This window comes from Rutilus rutilus (assembly GCF_951802725.1).
Source record: "Rutilus rutilus genome assembly, chromosome: 12".
NCBI classification, from domain to species: Eukaryota; Metazoa; Chordata; class Actinopteri; order Cypriniformes; family Leuciscidae; genus Rutilus; species Rutilus rutilus.
In genome coordinates, this window is record NC_140217.1 from 8132637 (window position 1) to 8148068 (window position 15432).

The following is a 15432-nucleotide window of genomic DNA, read 5'->3' on the forward strand; positions in this document are numbered from 1 at the left end:
AATTATATCTAAAGAGTCAAGATTAAGCAAGTTTTAATAGAAGCCATTTCTTTCAAATTTTCAGCACGCAGTGTAAATCTATTATATAAAAATGCTCTTAACATTATGTTTCACTTGCTTTTATTTGCTGTGATATTTCTGGGTGTATTGGATACAATATTACACACATAAATAATAAAATATCAAGACCTTGCCAGACCTTGAAAAGTCAGAGCAAAGTCTAGTACACTTCAAAAGAAATACTTCCTTTACAACACAAGCTTGTACATGTGAAATTGAATGTACCACGGGTACAACGTGACAGGAATCACCATGTCAATCTGTTGCTCAAGAGTTTTGCACTCATCCAAGTGGCTTCAGAAGCGAACATGAACTGTTGGGCAACAGAACCGCATACTTGACTAGAATTACTGATGTAATACATGGTGCACTGCAACTGAGACACTAAAATGGCTCTTTATCTACATTTGGTCTGTTTGGTGTGACAAACTATTATAGTTTTTATTATTATCTTGAAGTTTTTATTTTTTTATTTTACATTTTCATTTTAGTTAAGGTTTAAGTAATTCAGTTTTTTTGTCATTTTTATTTTTTTTATATAGATTTTATTCCTTTTTATTTCAGTTTTAGTTATTTTAGTACATCAAGGTAAACTAAATGAAAATGAGAACTATTGCCTTGCTAGCTGAAATACATATTTCTTTCTGTCAGTTATCTTTTGTTTTATTAATTGTTTTATTTTTGTTTCAGTTATTTATAATAACTCCAGGTCTATTACAATGGTATATACAGTGTAAAATTTTTTATGATTTTTGAAAAAGAAAGGCAGAACACTGATGGAACTTCAATATGTGGGTGGTTTGGCAACAGGTATATTTACATAAATTAGCATTTCTGGTTCATTCTGTCATTTGCTTTCAGCCTGGCCCACAAGGGCCATGTAAATCCACTCATTTTATGTCTGTTAATTAACAAATATATAAAAATGAAGGAGTAGATTTCCCCCCAAAAAACTTTTTGATCAAGGTTTGGACGAATGCCCTGACATCAACATTAAATTATTATAATAAAAAAACAGCGGAAGGTAGCATATTAAAAAAATAATAAACATGTTATAAAGAACACTCTTTCTGCTCGATGCGACTCTTGATTGCCATAGCAGAGTTAGTGAGCCATCCTTTGTATCTGCAGAATCATTGCCACCAGTTCATGAACAGAGGATCTTTGTTGCCATCTCTCTCTCTCCTCTGGCAAAATTACGGGTGCTCTTTAAGAGTTTGAAGGGAAAGCAGAGATTCGGTGCACATAGCGCTCTGTTGGACTTTTTCGATTGTTCGCAAATTCTTATTAAACAGTGCGACCCAGACATCTCAGCTGTAAAAATCTGTTATAATATTTCAGCTCAGTTGATATTTCTTTGGAATGATGATATTTCTCACTTCCACCTTCGACCCTAGATGACCTCACGGCATTTCACAGAAACAGGTTTGTGGGTAGGGACCCTCGGGCATTTAAGGCAAAATGATTTGAATTAGGAGTCCTCATTTTGATTAGAAAAAGAGATTGACGGGAGACGGCTGGCGTCAGGCTCGAGGGATGAACTGTAGGTTGATGGGTTGGGAGGGAATGAGCAGTGTTCGGGTTTTGGGCTGTATCGATGGGGACCCCTCCTCTGTTCGGACCTCATAATGTTGCATCAGCTGTGGGGCAAAAGGGTCAAGGGTTAAAGAAAGAGTGATAGCGATAGTTAAATGTAGTACAAATATAATGGGTGTGAAAGCATCATACTCACTCTACTCAGAGCAAAGTACATCTCCAGCTCTGCTACCCTCTTCCCCACACAGGCTCGCACACCAACCCCGAACGGGACCGAACTGTAAGGGTGATGCTGAGAGCGAGACGGGCTGGCCCTCAACCAGCGGTCTGGAACGAAACGCTCCGGATCAGGGAAATTATTCTCATCGTGACTAACAGCGTAATGACAGAGATGAAACTGTGTCTGAGGAAAAATAGAGAGAAAACACACAAAGACTGGAATTAGGCTATTAGATGTTTAATTAAATGGAGATATTTAATGAGAGATTTGATATAAGTGTGTGCGTATGTGTGGGTACCTTCTTAGGGAACCAATATTTATCCACAATTACTTCCGAATCCACAGTCAGACGTCCATTACCAGGGACAACAGGATACATTCTATGATTAAAATGCATCATATTGTGAGAAATTAAATTTGGAACTGAGCATCTTGTAAGTAAAGTTTATTTTTTAACAAGATCGCTGAACATTTCAGTCCAGCCTGAAAAGTTTTAGTGGCACATTTCAAGGCAGACTGCATTGTAAACCCCACCACATGATGCAGACTTTAAATAGGGACTTTTATGTAAAAACAGGCCAGCACCAACTGAACCAAAGAGAATAGAAGCCCAAGAGGCGAAACTCTGTTGTGTTATGGGTCTGTAGATGGCGCTGCGGAGGCGCGTCCGCCATTATGGACTGAAAGCTGCTGAAATCGTTAGCGCCAGTTTGCACGCCACACAACCAAACTGTGAAGATGAGCAAGTGGTCTTGACTAAGTGGTCTTGACTGGTCTACACAAATGCACACACAATAGATGGTGGTGTCTGATTAATTACTGAGATCTTATGGCACCACTTCCATTTTAGTAGGCTACTGTTTATAGTTCATGTGTGCACTTGCTAGATTGCACATCTTTTTTGTACCTTTCCGCCTGTAATAGGACATTCACAGACTGTTTTTGTTCTTGCCATTGAAACGTTCACTGTGTGCACTTTCACTGAAGATGTTGAAAAAACAAGTTGTTAATATTTTTGTGATATTCTATGTAAAAGATTACCTGTCTTTAGAAATGTTCATTTATCATTTTATTTATTTATTTATTTTTCCAAATCATATATATGGTGATGTTCACTAATTTCAAAATCAACATTTGAATAAATATCTTATTACTGTGTGTCTGCCTATATATTATTTCATGAATTTCTGTTATTCATATAACAAGGAAAATGCATAATAGAACATAAATATTGATAGATTAAAGGTTTGCAGTAATTTTATAACTGTATCTTTGCAAACCGTAAGTGGTAGGCTAATGAAGCCGATTCGGTGGGGGACATACCCTTACGAAAAAGTACTATAGGAATCTTATAGGAATACTATAGTAATTTGGGACATACTATAGAAGTACGATAAGACTACTATAGAAATACTATAGCAGCTTTAAAATATTATAGAGGTATTACAGAACATCACAGAAGTAGGCTATGTTATGCTCTGTAATACCTCTATAATATCCTAGAGCCGCTATAGTATTTCTATAGTAGTCTTATAGTACTTCTATAGTAATATTTTGTCCCAAAATACTATTTTCCTAAGGGTAATTAGGCCATGCATAACCAACACATAGACGTAACATTTTCTGTCATTTAACGTCGGTCATCCTCATTAATGTATTTTAAATTGTTTTCATATTTAGATATGACGGCCAGAAAAAATTAAGTTATGTTAAGTTTTTGTTATGTTAAGTTGGTTCAGTGCCATTGACTCCCATTATTTTTCGGCGTTTTCCTTCAGTTTTCAGTCCGTAATGGCGGCCGCGCCGTCACGTCATGGGGGCAACTGTTGCTATGGAGCGTTGTATTGAGTTTCGCCTCTTGGGCTTCCATACTCTTTGACTGAACTGAACTGGACTTGACTGGATCCCACAGGAAACATAGACCAATATTTGACAGCTCCAAACCAAAACGAATCCATAACAGAATTCCTCTGGAAATACCTCTAGAAGGCATCTTTCCAAGATAAATGTTCCCTGTATCACAGCATTTCTCAACATTTAGGGCTGTTTTTCAGTGCTGACATGTACAATACTGACTGTTAACTCTTTCCCGCGAGCACTTTTGAAAAAAGCTGCCAGCAGCATTTTTTTATTATTTTCACAAAAGTTTCATGGCCCCCAGAATACTTTGTTGTATGAATATCTGAACATGCAATATATCAGAAAGAACAGACCCTCTGCTCTTATCAAAAAACTAGCTTCATGCATTCCTTTTTTATCAACACTTGAATGTGGGAGTTTCATAAAAAATCTACTTTGAGCAAAAAGCTGAGAAAAATGCGTTTTGTCAATAGACTAAGTCTGGATGGGATTCAGAACGATGATCAAAACACAGAGATCGAGTCCATCAACACCTCCAAAGCTTCACAGTCCTATAGCTCGTCCTGGGTCGACATTTCATTCAGTAACGTTAGGCAGTTTTGATTTATATGCTGTTTATTGATAATGATCGTGTTATTTTACATATCGTTAGCCTCATAGCATAATTGCCTAAGTCATTTTTTTGTTTTTTCTTGTTTTCCAAAGACTTAGGCAATTATGCTATGAGGCTAACGATATGCATCTGTTTACATATGATATCCCTTGTTTCTGCTTTTTCTTCGCCTGAGTTTTGAACAGGAGATTCAGTAATCTGTCAGAAGATGCGTTATAGCAATTTAAAATATCGTAATATTAACATAAATCATTACTATGGTCACTCTTTAGGTCTGTCGGTGGTTTTTGCAAATAATTAACCAATGACAAGTATTAAAAAGAGCTTGTGACCAAATCTCATAACTCCATGGCCTCCTCATATGCCAAGCCGTTTTAGCTTAAATTGTACCCAGCGTTACTCGTCGTAATTGCATTTTTACTAGTAAGAATTCAATTAGAGAGCTCTTCAATTCAATTCTTACTAGTAGCAATTACAATTAGAGAGCTGTCTAATTCAGTTGTTACTAGTAAGAATGCAATTGCAGAGCTCTTTAATTCAATTACAGAGCTCTGCAATTATACATATCTTTAATTCGTTTTTTTACTAGTAAAAATTCAATTGTAGAGCTCCGTAATTAAAAATGAATGGAAGTCAATGGAGACATATGACTAGTAAAAATTCATTTGTAGAGCTCTCTAATTGGAATTGCTACTAGTAAGAATTGAATTGTAGAGCTCTCAAATTTAATTCTTACTAGTAAAAATGCAATTACGACGAGTAACGCTGGGTACAATTTAAGCTAAAACGGCTTGCCATATCCTCAAACTGTCCGTCAAACCTCATAACTCCGCCCCATCTCTATCGTGAATGAAGTGCCGCAAGCAGTTTGGAGCATATCTGCTTATTCACGATGCAAGACAAGGGTAAATAAAGAACTGTTCCTTTGTTTCTTAAGTAAAGAAACCGCTGTACTTATTCACTTTATATATAATAGTATTTGAGGAGTGGTGAAGAGCGTCTTGCATTTGTCGTTGAGTCACGGCAAAAATAACCTTTGCTTAGTGCTTCAATGTGAGATTTTGGCCAAATTACAGAAAAAAAACCGAGCGCCCACATAGCTTCAATAATCTTCATAACCTTTAAGATGATGAAAACGAGATGTGATGATCGACTGCCCTAAGATGTAGCCGTTCTAATGATGAAAACCATGACATTCCCTGGACAAAAACTTCCTAAATTCATTTGAGCTTGATTTTGGTAAAGTGTTAATAATATAATGACACATGCAAGTATATGATCACATATAAAGACACAATATCAGATTTGACATCACTGTTTTAAGTTATTAAAAACAAATAATAATTTGTAATCCTGTTTTGGTCATACAGTTTGGGTGTGGGGGGTAAAAAGCAAACGTGCTTTTGCCTGTCACAATATGAGGTAAATCTGTCCCTGGCCTTACCGCATATAATAGTGAAAACACGGAAAACAGGAAATTTCCATCAATGGCGGCGGGGAAGCATTGTCTTACAACTGACGGCGGGGAAAGAGTTAACTAAAGCTAACCCACACTCATTTCCAAAGACTGAGTATCAAGTTCATTGTAAGTTGATTGTTTCTCCAGAAGAAGCATCTGTGTTTAATCACTGTGGAGGAGATTATTGATGTTGGACTGTTTAAATAAGGGCTGTGCAAAGGTTATTGTGCTCAGCATAAACTGAATAATGTTCGGCCACTCCTGCATAATATAGAAAACAGCTGGTCTCTTTCACCCCTTTCAAGATGCACGAACAATAAATTAGTACTGTTTCCCCCACAAAAAGTGTTTGGAGCTGGACTAATGCGCATTTCCCCTACCTGAGAGTTTCTTTGATGACAGCCTTCATGTAGGGCATCCTGGTCAGGTGTTCAGCGTTCGGCTGCTCTTTATTAGGACAAACAGATGCGATCTCGTTATAGAGGCGGTTCTGTGCCTCTGCATCACGTGCAAGGTGGTACAAGGTCCAAGATAGTGTGTTAGACGTCTGTCAAGGACAAAGAAAAAAAGAAAGATTGACTATCTTATCCAATAATGCATGCATTCATAGATCTCAGATGATGTTATGATAGAGACAGCTGATTGGCTAAGTTAATTATGTCCAGAGGGTGAGAGTGGGCTAGAGTGCTCTCTTATCAAAATGGAAAACGTATGCATTTTGGCCGTTCATTTACACGACAAAGGCGTTTTTTTTGTTGTTGTTTTTTATCCGGTTTTGAAAATGATACCGTTATCGTCTACGTGTAAACTACAAAAACGCAAATTTGTGAAACCGGTGGCATCATGCAAGTTCAGTCTATAGGCGTGTAATGTTTCTTTACAAAGTGACATCGCCAACTACTGGCCTGGCATGAATAATACAGCATTTTTAATCCTTTTTGCGCATCCATGTGAACAGGGATCGTTTTGACAACATTGTCGTCTGTAAGTGAAAAACATGAAGGAAAAAGTGTAAATGTACCCTGAATCCTCAGCTATGTGTCACTGAAACAGATCAGACATCAGCAAAGAAGGCTGCTATACAGGTTATCAAACCTGTCTGTTGCTAAAAGTGGGACACAATTTAGCAGATAGCTCTGGAAATCCAATAAACTGTAGCCTTGACAGACATTTACACAGAGATTAGGAGCATAGTACAGCATGTTAAAGGTCATTATTGTATCAGTTAGGGATGGGCAGGATGGTCAACACGTTCTTGTTGTAAGTTCATGGTTAATGTGATTAATGTGAATTACACCTGGGGTTACTCAGCAAGGACACCTGTGTGAAATCACCTTGACCCCAACTGATTAAATGTAACTACAAAGATGGATCACAAAAGTGAAGTACACGTTTCCAAATGCGTGAACACCACTAAGAAATCGGATCTTAAGAACGACTAGTTACTCAGACAAACCACCTTATTGTACACCTTTAGTGCACTTCAAATCTTAACGGTATATTTTTAAGAACTGTACTTACAGACAATATCATTTTAATTAAATAAAAGGCCACTTAAGGGTCTTGAAGAGGTTACACTTTCATGACTTTTAAAAAAGTACACTTGTTTTGATGTGTTGACTAACATGCTAACACGTTAAGTACTTTATCATCATTTTAACTGTATGCTTCATTTGATATTACATTAGTTAACATTTTAAATGTACTAAATTATTATGCGTTACTACATGTACTCACTATAGTAATAACAGTAAATTATGCATAATTACAAGTAACTAACCTTAAACCAAACCCTAACTCTATACTAAGTACATGTAGTTAATTAAAATTACTCAGTACTTATTTGAGTATGTACAATGTAACAACATCACCTTAAAATAAAGTGTAACCGAATATATTTAAGTTTACCATAAATGCTTGTACGTACATTCAGCATTTTAACCATATTTCGCAGACAACAGAAATCATTGTGAAATGACATATAAAGATGTACTTAGGTCCTACTTGATGGAGTCAAAAAACACTGTAAAGTTCAGCTAATTGCATACAATTTTAAACTATAATACATTTTAATACAGAAAATTATTTCTGTAATAAGCACTCTTATAAAGTATGCTAGTGTACTTTTTCACAAGGGAAGTATCACCTAGGGATGCACCAATATTAAAATTCTGGTATGGTTAATAAATAGTTTCATTCAGTTTCAAGTTTGTGCCTGTGTGTTTGTCTCTTGTTTCTTATTTTTACAGGAACTTAATTCCTCTCTTGTTTTCGACAGGTAGATATAGAAAACACTCCCTTATCACAACAGCTGAACTAGTGGTGCAGGTTATTGTTACTGTAACATGATTAACTTCTGAATAATAAATCCTCAACTGAATATAACTTTTGACTAATAGCAAATCCATATCGTTTAATCTACTTCCTGTCTGACTGGTTCCGAATAAACATATTCTTACTGTGTCCACGCCTCCCAGCAGAAGTTCAGTGAGGCTGATGTACACCTCTCCTAAGCTGAGTTTATCGCTGGACAACAGGTAGGTGAGATACATGCCCTCCACTTCCTCTCCACGCTCAACCTGATCATGGATCTGCTTCACCTTCTTATCAATCAGATGTCGAGCTGGACAAAAGAAGGGCAATCAGTTACGCTGTTGTTTCAAAAAATGATTTATGTCCAGCAACTCTATCTACAGACTACAGGTGCACCGAAATCAAACAAAAGTTATTGAAATAGCTCAACACAGCAAATGTTTCAAGTGGTTTCCACAAATTCAACTTTTAATGACTTCTGCTATCTCAAAATTTCCAACCCGTTCATGGCAAGCATCTTTAGTACTTATTAGAACACACTTTTGCTGTTATGACCTGCTGCAAATGAGATGTATAACCAGACACCAGCTTCTGGCAACGTTTCAAAGGAATCTCAGCCCATTCCTCATGAACAATGGCCTCCAGTTCAGTAATGCTCTTGGGATTGCGTGATGCAACTGCCTTCTTCAAATTCCACCAGAGATTTTCTTTGGGGTTCAAGTCAGGTGACGGTGATGGCCACTGTAGAACCTTCCAGAACTTCTTCAGCAAACAAGCCTTGGTGGAATTTGAGGTATGCTTGAGATCATTGTCCTGTTGGAAGGTCCAATGATGCCCAAGTTTAAGCTTCCTCGCTGACGGCATGACATTTTCTTTTATTTATACAAAAATGAATCCATCTTGCCTTCCACATACTGCAGATTTCCAGTGCCAGAGGATGCAAAGCAGCCCCAGAGCATCACGAGCCCCACCATGCTTAACTGTAGGCAGTGTTCTTTTCAGCATATGCTTCATTCTTCTTCCTCCAGACTTATCGCTGATCCATAGGGCCGAAAAGTTCCAATTTAGTTTCATCGCTCCACAGAACAGAATCCCAAAACTTCTGTGGCTTATTCATATGATTTTGAGCAAATTGGAGCCGACTTTTCTTGTGCTTTTGGGTCAGTAGTGGTGTACGTATCGGAGTTCTCGTATGCGTTAAGTACGTTCCTTACTGTGCAGCTGAAACCTCAGTGCCTGTTGCCACCAAGTCTTGCTGCAGAACTTTTGCAGTCACTCGAGGATTTTTCTGAACCTGCCTTCTCAGAAATCTGGTTTCAGCCGTTGATACAGTAGCTTCCTTTTTCTGCCCCGTCCAGGAAGTGTAAACCACTGTTCCTTTAACTTTGAACTTGCGAACTATGTTTCCAACTGTCTCTAGGAACATTTAGTGACTTTGCTATTTTGTTTTAATCCTGTTCCTTGTTTATGAAGGGCAATGATATCTTCTTAACTTTTTGGACCATTGTGTATCATGTGCTCAAGCACACCTGGTGAAACTAATGAAGACCTTGATTAGTTGCATCAATAGTGCTTGAGACAACACCTGTTTTTCCAGATTTGTGCTGTTGTGAGAGATTCTATTCAGGGGGTTGAATAATTTTGAGACTGCAGAAGAAGTTGAATTTCCAGTTGAATTTGTGGAAACCACTTGAAACATTTGTTGTGTTGAGCTTTATTTAGAATTACTTTGGTTTGATTTGCTTATTGCAAACAGCTTAAAGTCTGTAAATTCTGCCAATAAACCTGATTTGCAATAATTATTTTGATTATATATATATATATATACATACATATTATATAAACTTATAAAACTTTTTACATAAAAAACAGCAGTTTTAACAGGGGAGACTTGAAGACTTTTCATATCCACTGTATATTGTGCATCCCAAATGCAGACATTGAACTTTAGCATACCTACGTCATACAAGTCATCCCAAGCCTGGACAAACCGTTTCCAGAACGGGAAGATGTGACGGGTCCAGCGAGGGAAAAAAAGAACCGTCTCCGAGAGTGCCAACATGTCATTAACGGCAGATATGAACCGCAGAGTTTCTGTGGGAATTTCCTCCTGTAAGCAGCCTAGCCTTGTTTCGAACAGGATAGAGGAGATTCCTGAATAATGTGAAAGACAAAAATCACTATGCTGCCGTTTGCTCACACGTCACAGTGAAAAGCTCCAGGAGATTGTAACCCATCTACATCCATACAAACCCTCAAAGCCAAATTTGTAGAGCTCAGAGGCGAGGTCAGTGACGGTGGCCTGGTCTTGACTGCGCAGACGCAGGAGTTCCACGCGCTGTAGGAGATCAGACACAACCTCGTGAATGATGGGTGCGTATGCCGTTACTTCCTTCAGTTTAAGCATCTTAGGGTTCAGGGCACTACGAATACGATACCACTCAGGGCCTGTGCTGAAATACAAAAAAAAAATTTTTTTAAAAACCCCTTTACTCTTAAAATGTAACTTTTTGGGGACTGAAGCTGTCAAACTCCAAAATGACAAAACATCTTCTAAAGTCACAAGAGAGCTTTGTGCTAGGAACAAACCAAAATGTATTTCTTTATTATTGAGATCCACAGTTTATGAGTCATGACAGAAATAGTTTGGAGTCAAATCTTTTCAATGAATCATCTGAAGCGGTTCACAACACTACTGAATGATTTGTTCATGAATAGAACTGATCCAGGTCTCATCAGTGAATAATAATTGTTTGTACTATTTGGCACACAGAGGTATTGTATCGCTTGGAGGATGTGGTGCTAATGGACCACTTTTATCATACTGGTGTGGTGTTTTTGCATATATTTTCAAGCTTGAAAGCTCCATTCTCCTTTTGTGTTCCATGAAAGAAAGTCTAGAGAGAGACAATGTGTGAAGGGGAGAAGAGCTTACTCTACATGAATTCCATATGCTTGTCCTCTCATATCTCTGTATTCTTTCCAGTGAGGCAGATCAGTACGCACGGGGTATCGTCCCTCCTGTCGGATCACCTGTGCAAGCAGTTCTGGCGTCGCCACATTTACCACATCAAACGGCCCAAAGCGTGAGCGCCAGATCGGACCATACAGGCGCTTATGCTCCACCTGCATAATAGATGTATGTGTGGGGGGGGGGATCATTGTATGTGAACATCAGCAATTGTTTATCATACACATTTAGCTACACATAATACAGGGACAATCCCCCTGAAGTAATAAATACTGTATGAGGTGTGTCATTCTGTAAAATGTTTAAATAGCCATTTTTATTTAATGCAGTGGTTCCCAACTCAGCAAATGCCCAAGGGGGCTTCAAGATGACTTAAAATGACTTTTAATGCTTGTTTTAAGACAAAATAATAATATTATAGAAATAATAATATAGAGTGTATGTGTGTGTCAATCATTGTTTAGATGTAAATAAAAGTGATAAATTAGATCATCTTCATATAAATCGATTATATCTCTTCACGAGACTTGGACAAAACCACTTAAATAATATGGATTAACTTTTAAGATTTTATTACCTGTCCTTTCAATGGAGGGATAGAAACTGCTCAGGTTTGAATATTAAACAGGCTTATGCTTTAGAATGACATGTGGGTTATTACTGTAATAGCTAACATTATTTTGCAACATTGTATTGGCACCACAATAGATGTCTTTTCTGTCCTTTTTTTTTTTTTAAACGTATTTCTGTTTCTCCTATTTTTTTCATCCAATATCCAGTTGTTGATCGTCTTTACTACGATTTCAAGTACCATCCAAATGTAAGGGAATGTTGAAATTACAAGCAGGTATTTGCCCTGAACTCACACCATTACTTAAACCACAAGTTGACATGTTGAGCGCCACAAAGAAAGCAATGTTTTGACAGAACAGTTTTCTGATTGGCCAATTCCTGTGGGTCGCAATCAGATTGCTGTTTACTGGGGCCGACACACAGAGATAAAGGGACATTCACAGAAACTCTATTACAGTGATTTGTATCTGGAAGTGGGAACATTCTATCCGTGCAATGGCATTCAGAAAACAACTGTTAAAGAAACTTTGTGTGCTCTGTAGTTTGACACAATGGTAATTCAGAGCTTAAATCAACCTTTGCACTACAAGCCTGAATACAACATCTGACCTATAACATGAATCTTTATGGCAAGCTGTTTTAACCTTTATTCCTTAAAACTAACTACTAATTTTATGTTACTACTACCCTTTTAAATTCCTATAGCAAGTAATCCAGACTATACTTATTTCTTTGCTACTAGATTAATTAATTATAAATTATACGATATATAAGTACTTTTGTTTATGCCTTTATACCCACCAGTAACTATTCAAATAGTTTAGACATTTTTTTTAGAAACTAAAATTTAAAAGATGAAAAATGAAGAATTGGAGAGAATCAACGAATTCTGACTAATTTGCTGGCATTTGGTGAATAAGAAGTAATTGTGTAACTGTAATTACTAAAAAAAGTAACTGTAGTCTCTGATTATGAGTAGCCTATTTTAAAATGTTACATAATCTTATTTTTTTTGGAATCTGGTAATCCATATTACATAATCAGTTACTACCCAGCAACGTTAATAGGTGATATCAAAAGCACAGAAGCCCATGAAATTATTAAATACTAGGACTGTCTAAATAATTACTAGTATCTAGTGAAACTGGAAAGGTAACTAATCACTTTTAGATTACTTACTAGTGGCAAAATATAACAAATTTAGATGGGTCTATTAGTTTGTTTTAAGGAATGCATGTTAAAAGGGCTTTTGTTCCACGGATATCAGCTGTCAGTATCAGACAGGATTTCCTGAGGCACCACAATCAAAAGCCATTCTACAGAATTGGTTCAAAGTCAGAGGTGGAAACGTCTTGAAAAAAATGTGTATTTTTTTCACAAATGGTGTATGTATGCAAATTGTATAATATCAAGGTACACATTTCTAGTAATTGTGCAGTTATTTTGCTTTATAGGCTAATTTAATATATATTCATATTTGTATATCTAAATGAACATTCGATCTACTAATAACTGTTTACATATTTAAAACACCCCCACAGAAACATTTGTTCACATTAAGCAGCTGTTTGAGCGAAACTACTTGCAAATTCAAAACAAATGCATACAAATTTTGCAGACACACACACACACAAAAAAGTATTTTACCTGCATTGCATGACTTTTATCAGCGTATCCTTTAACGAAGAGCCAGTAGGCGGTAGTGGCCAGACTGGGTCCCGGTAGATCATCGATGGTTTTGTATTTTCCTGTCACAGCTGTTGCGCTCTGCAAGTCAACATCGCCTGTTTGAGACTTAAGGGTTCGTGCGATCAACTCCTGAAATGGCGCATATTTTCTACCAACATGAGCTGCGATGCGATCAGCTTTCACTAGCGCAGAAGACAACATGTTTGACGTGTGTTGGCAAAGGCGATATGAAACTGGTCGAACGCATACCATAACATAGTTCATGTCAAAACACTGGGCGGGATTTCTTTTCAGCTGTGGCTCAAAACCTAGTGAGCTGCCTACCTAGACAACATCTTGAAACGCGCCAGGGCTTTTGGACATCATAGGCGCGTTATTTAGGTAGTTGTAGTTCACTAGGTTTTGGGACAGCCCCAGCTCACAAACACAGAGTTTGACACAATGTAATAAGTAACTGTCAAAAATGATAAACCTGGAGGCGTAACTGTTTGAAGGTTTATTACTTTTGAGTGGTAGCGTTTTAGCTGTTTACTGTTTATCCTACTATTAAGGTATATTTGCTTATGGCTAGTAAGTTTAAAAAAAAAAAATGTAACACTTATTTAATCAATGACGTATTAATGTGGTCAAAAATGAATATATATATACTACTACAAAAAAAAAAAATATATATATATATATATATATATATATTTCAAACAAATGCTGTTCTTTGAAACGTTCTATTCATCAAGGAATCCTAAAAGAATGCATAAAGGAAAGCATATTATAATGATGTGACTGTAATCTGACATCTGAGAGTAATGATGCTGAAAATTCAGCTTCGCATCACAGGAAAATAATTCAACCTTAAAATATGTTAATACAGAAAATAGTTATTTTAAATTGTAATAATATTTGACTGTTACTGTTTGTACTGTATGCAGCCTGTGCGGGCATGAGACTTTTAAAAAACATTTAAAATATATCTCACTGAACTTTTGAACAGTAGTGTGTAATATATATATATATATATATATATATATACAGTGCTATGCATAAGTTTAGGCAACCATGCTAAAGTTGACTAAAAAGAGGAATAAAAAATCATATTTTGCAAATTTAACTTAATGCCTTATTTTAAAAAATTAGGAAAAATCCAACCTTTAAGGACACCAATTTTCTTTGTGAATGAATAATGTATCGTAAATAAATAAATGTTCTTCCTTAAAAAACAGGGTGCATAAGTTTGGGCACCACTATGTTAAATTCCCATAGAAGCAGGCAGATTTTTATTTTTAAGTTTTTTTTTTTTTTTTTTTTTAGGATACTATGCATCCTGATAAAGTTCCCTTGGCCTTTGGAATTAAAATAGCCCCACATCATCACATAGCCTTCACCATACCTAGAGATTGGCATGGAGTACTTTCCATAAGATCATCTCTCAATGCAAATCAAACTAGCTATTAGGCTAACTGAAATAAAATCATGCCAATCTCTAGGTATAGTGAAGGCTATGTGATGATGTGGGGCTGTTTTAATTCCAAAGGCCAAGGGAACTTTATCAGGATGCATAGTATCCTAAAAAAAATAAAAAAAAAAATACTTAAAAATAAAAATCTGCCTGCCTCTATGGGAATTTAACATAGTGGTGCCCAAACTTATGCACCCTGTTTTTTAAGGAAGAACATTTATTTATTTACGATACATTATTCATTCACAAAGAAAATTGGTGTCCTTAAAGGTTGGATTTTTCCTAATTTTTTTAAATAAGGCATTAAGTTAAATTTGCAAAATATGATTTTTTATTCCTCTTTTTAGTCAACTTTAGCATGGTTGCCTAAACTTATGCATAGCACTGTATATATATATATATATATATATATATATATATACACACACACACACTCTCACCTAAAGGATTATTAGGAACACCATACTAATACTGTGTTTGACCCCCTTTCGCATTCAGAACTGCCTTAATTCTACGTGGCATTGATTCAACAAGGTGCTGAAAGCATTCTTTAGAAATGTTGGCCCATATTGATAGGATAGCATCTTGCAGTTGATGGAGATTTGTGGGATGCACATCCAGGGCACGAAGCTCCCGTTCCACCACATCCCAAATATGCTCTATTGGGTTGAGATCTGGTGACTGT

At 36.6% G+C, this 15432-nt stretch overlaps 1 protein-coding gene across 1 annotated transcript; it reads right to left on the reverse strand.

Annotated features, from left to right (window-relative positions):
* Positions 1–787: 787 nt before the first annotated feature.
* cyp27a2 (cytochrome P450 family 27 subfamily A member 2) lies at positions 788–13590 on the reverse strand. Its single transcript, XM_084425920.1, has 9 exons — positions 13253–13590; positions 10997–11187; positions 10315–10514; positions 10018–10215; positions 8208–8371; positions 6129–6295; positions 2115–2196; positions 1793–1999; positions 788–1700 (listed from the first exon to the last, which is right to left on the reverse strand). Exons 1-9 carry the CDS (start codon positions 13556–13558, stop codon positions 1584–1586), a joined length of 1632 nt encoding a protein of 543 aa, XP_084282046.1. The 5' UTR covers positions 13559–13590; the 3' UTR covers positions 788–1583.
* Positions 13591–15432: the final 1842 nt, after the last annotated feature.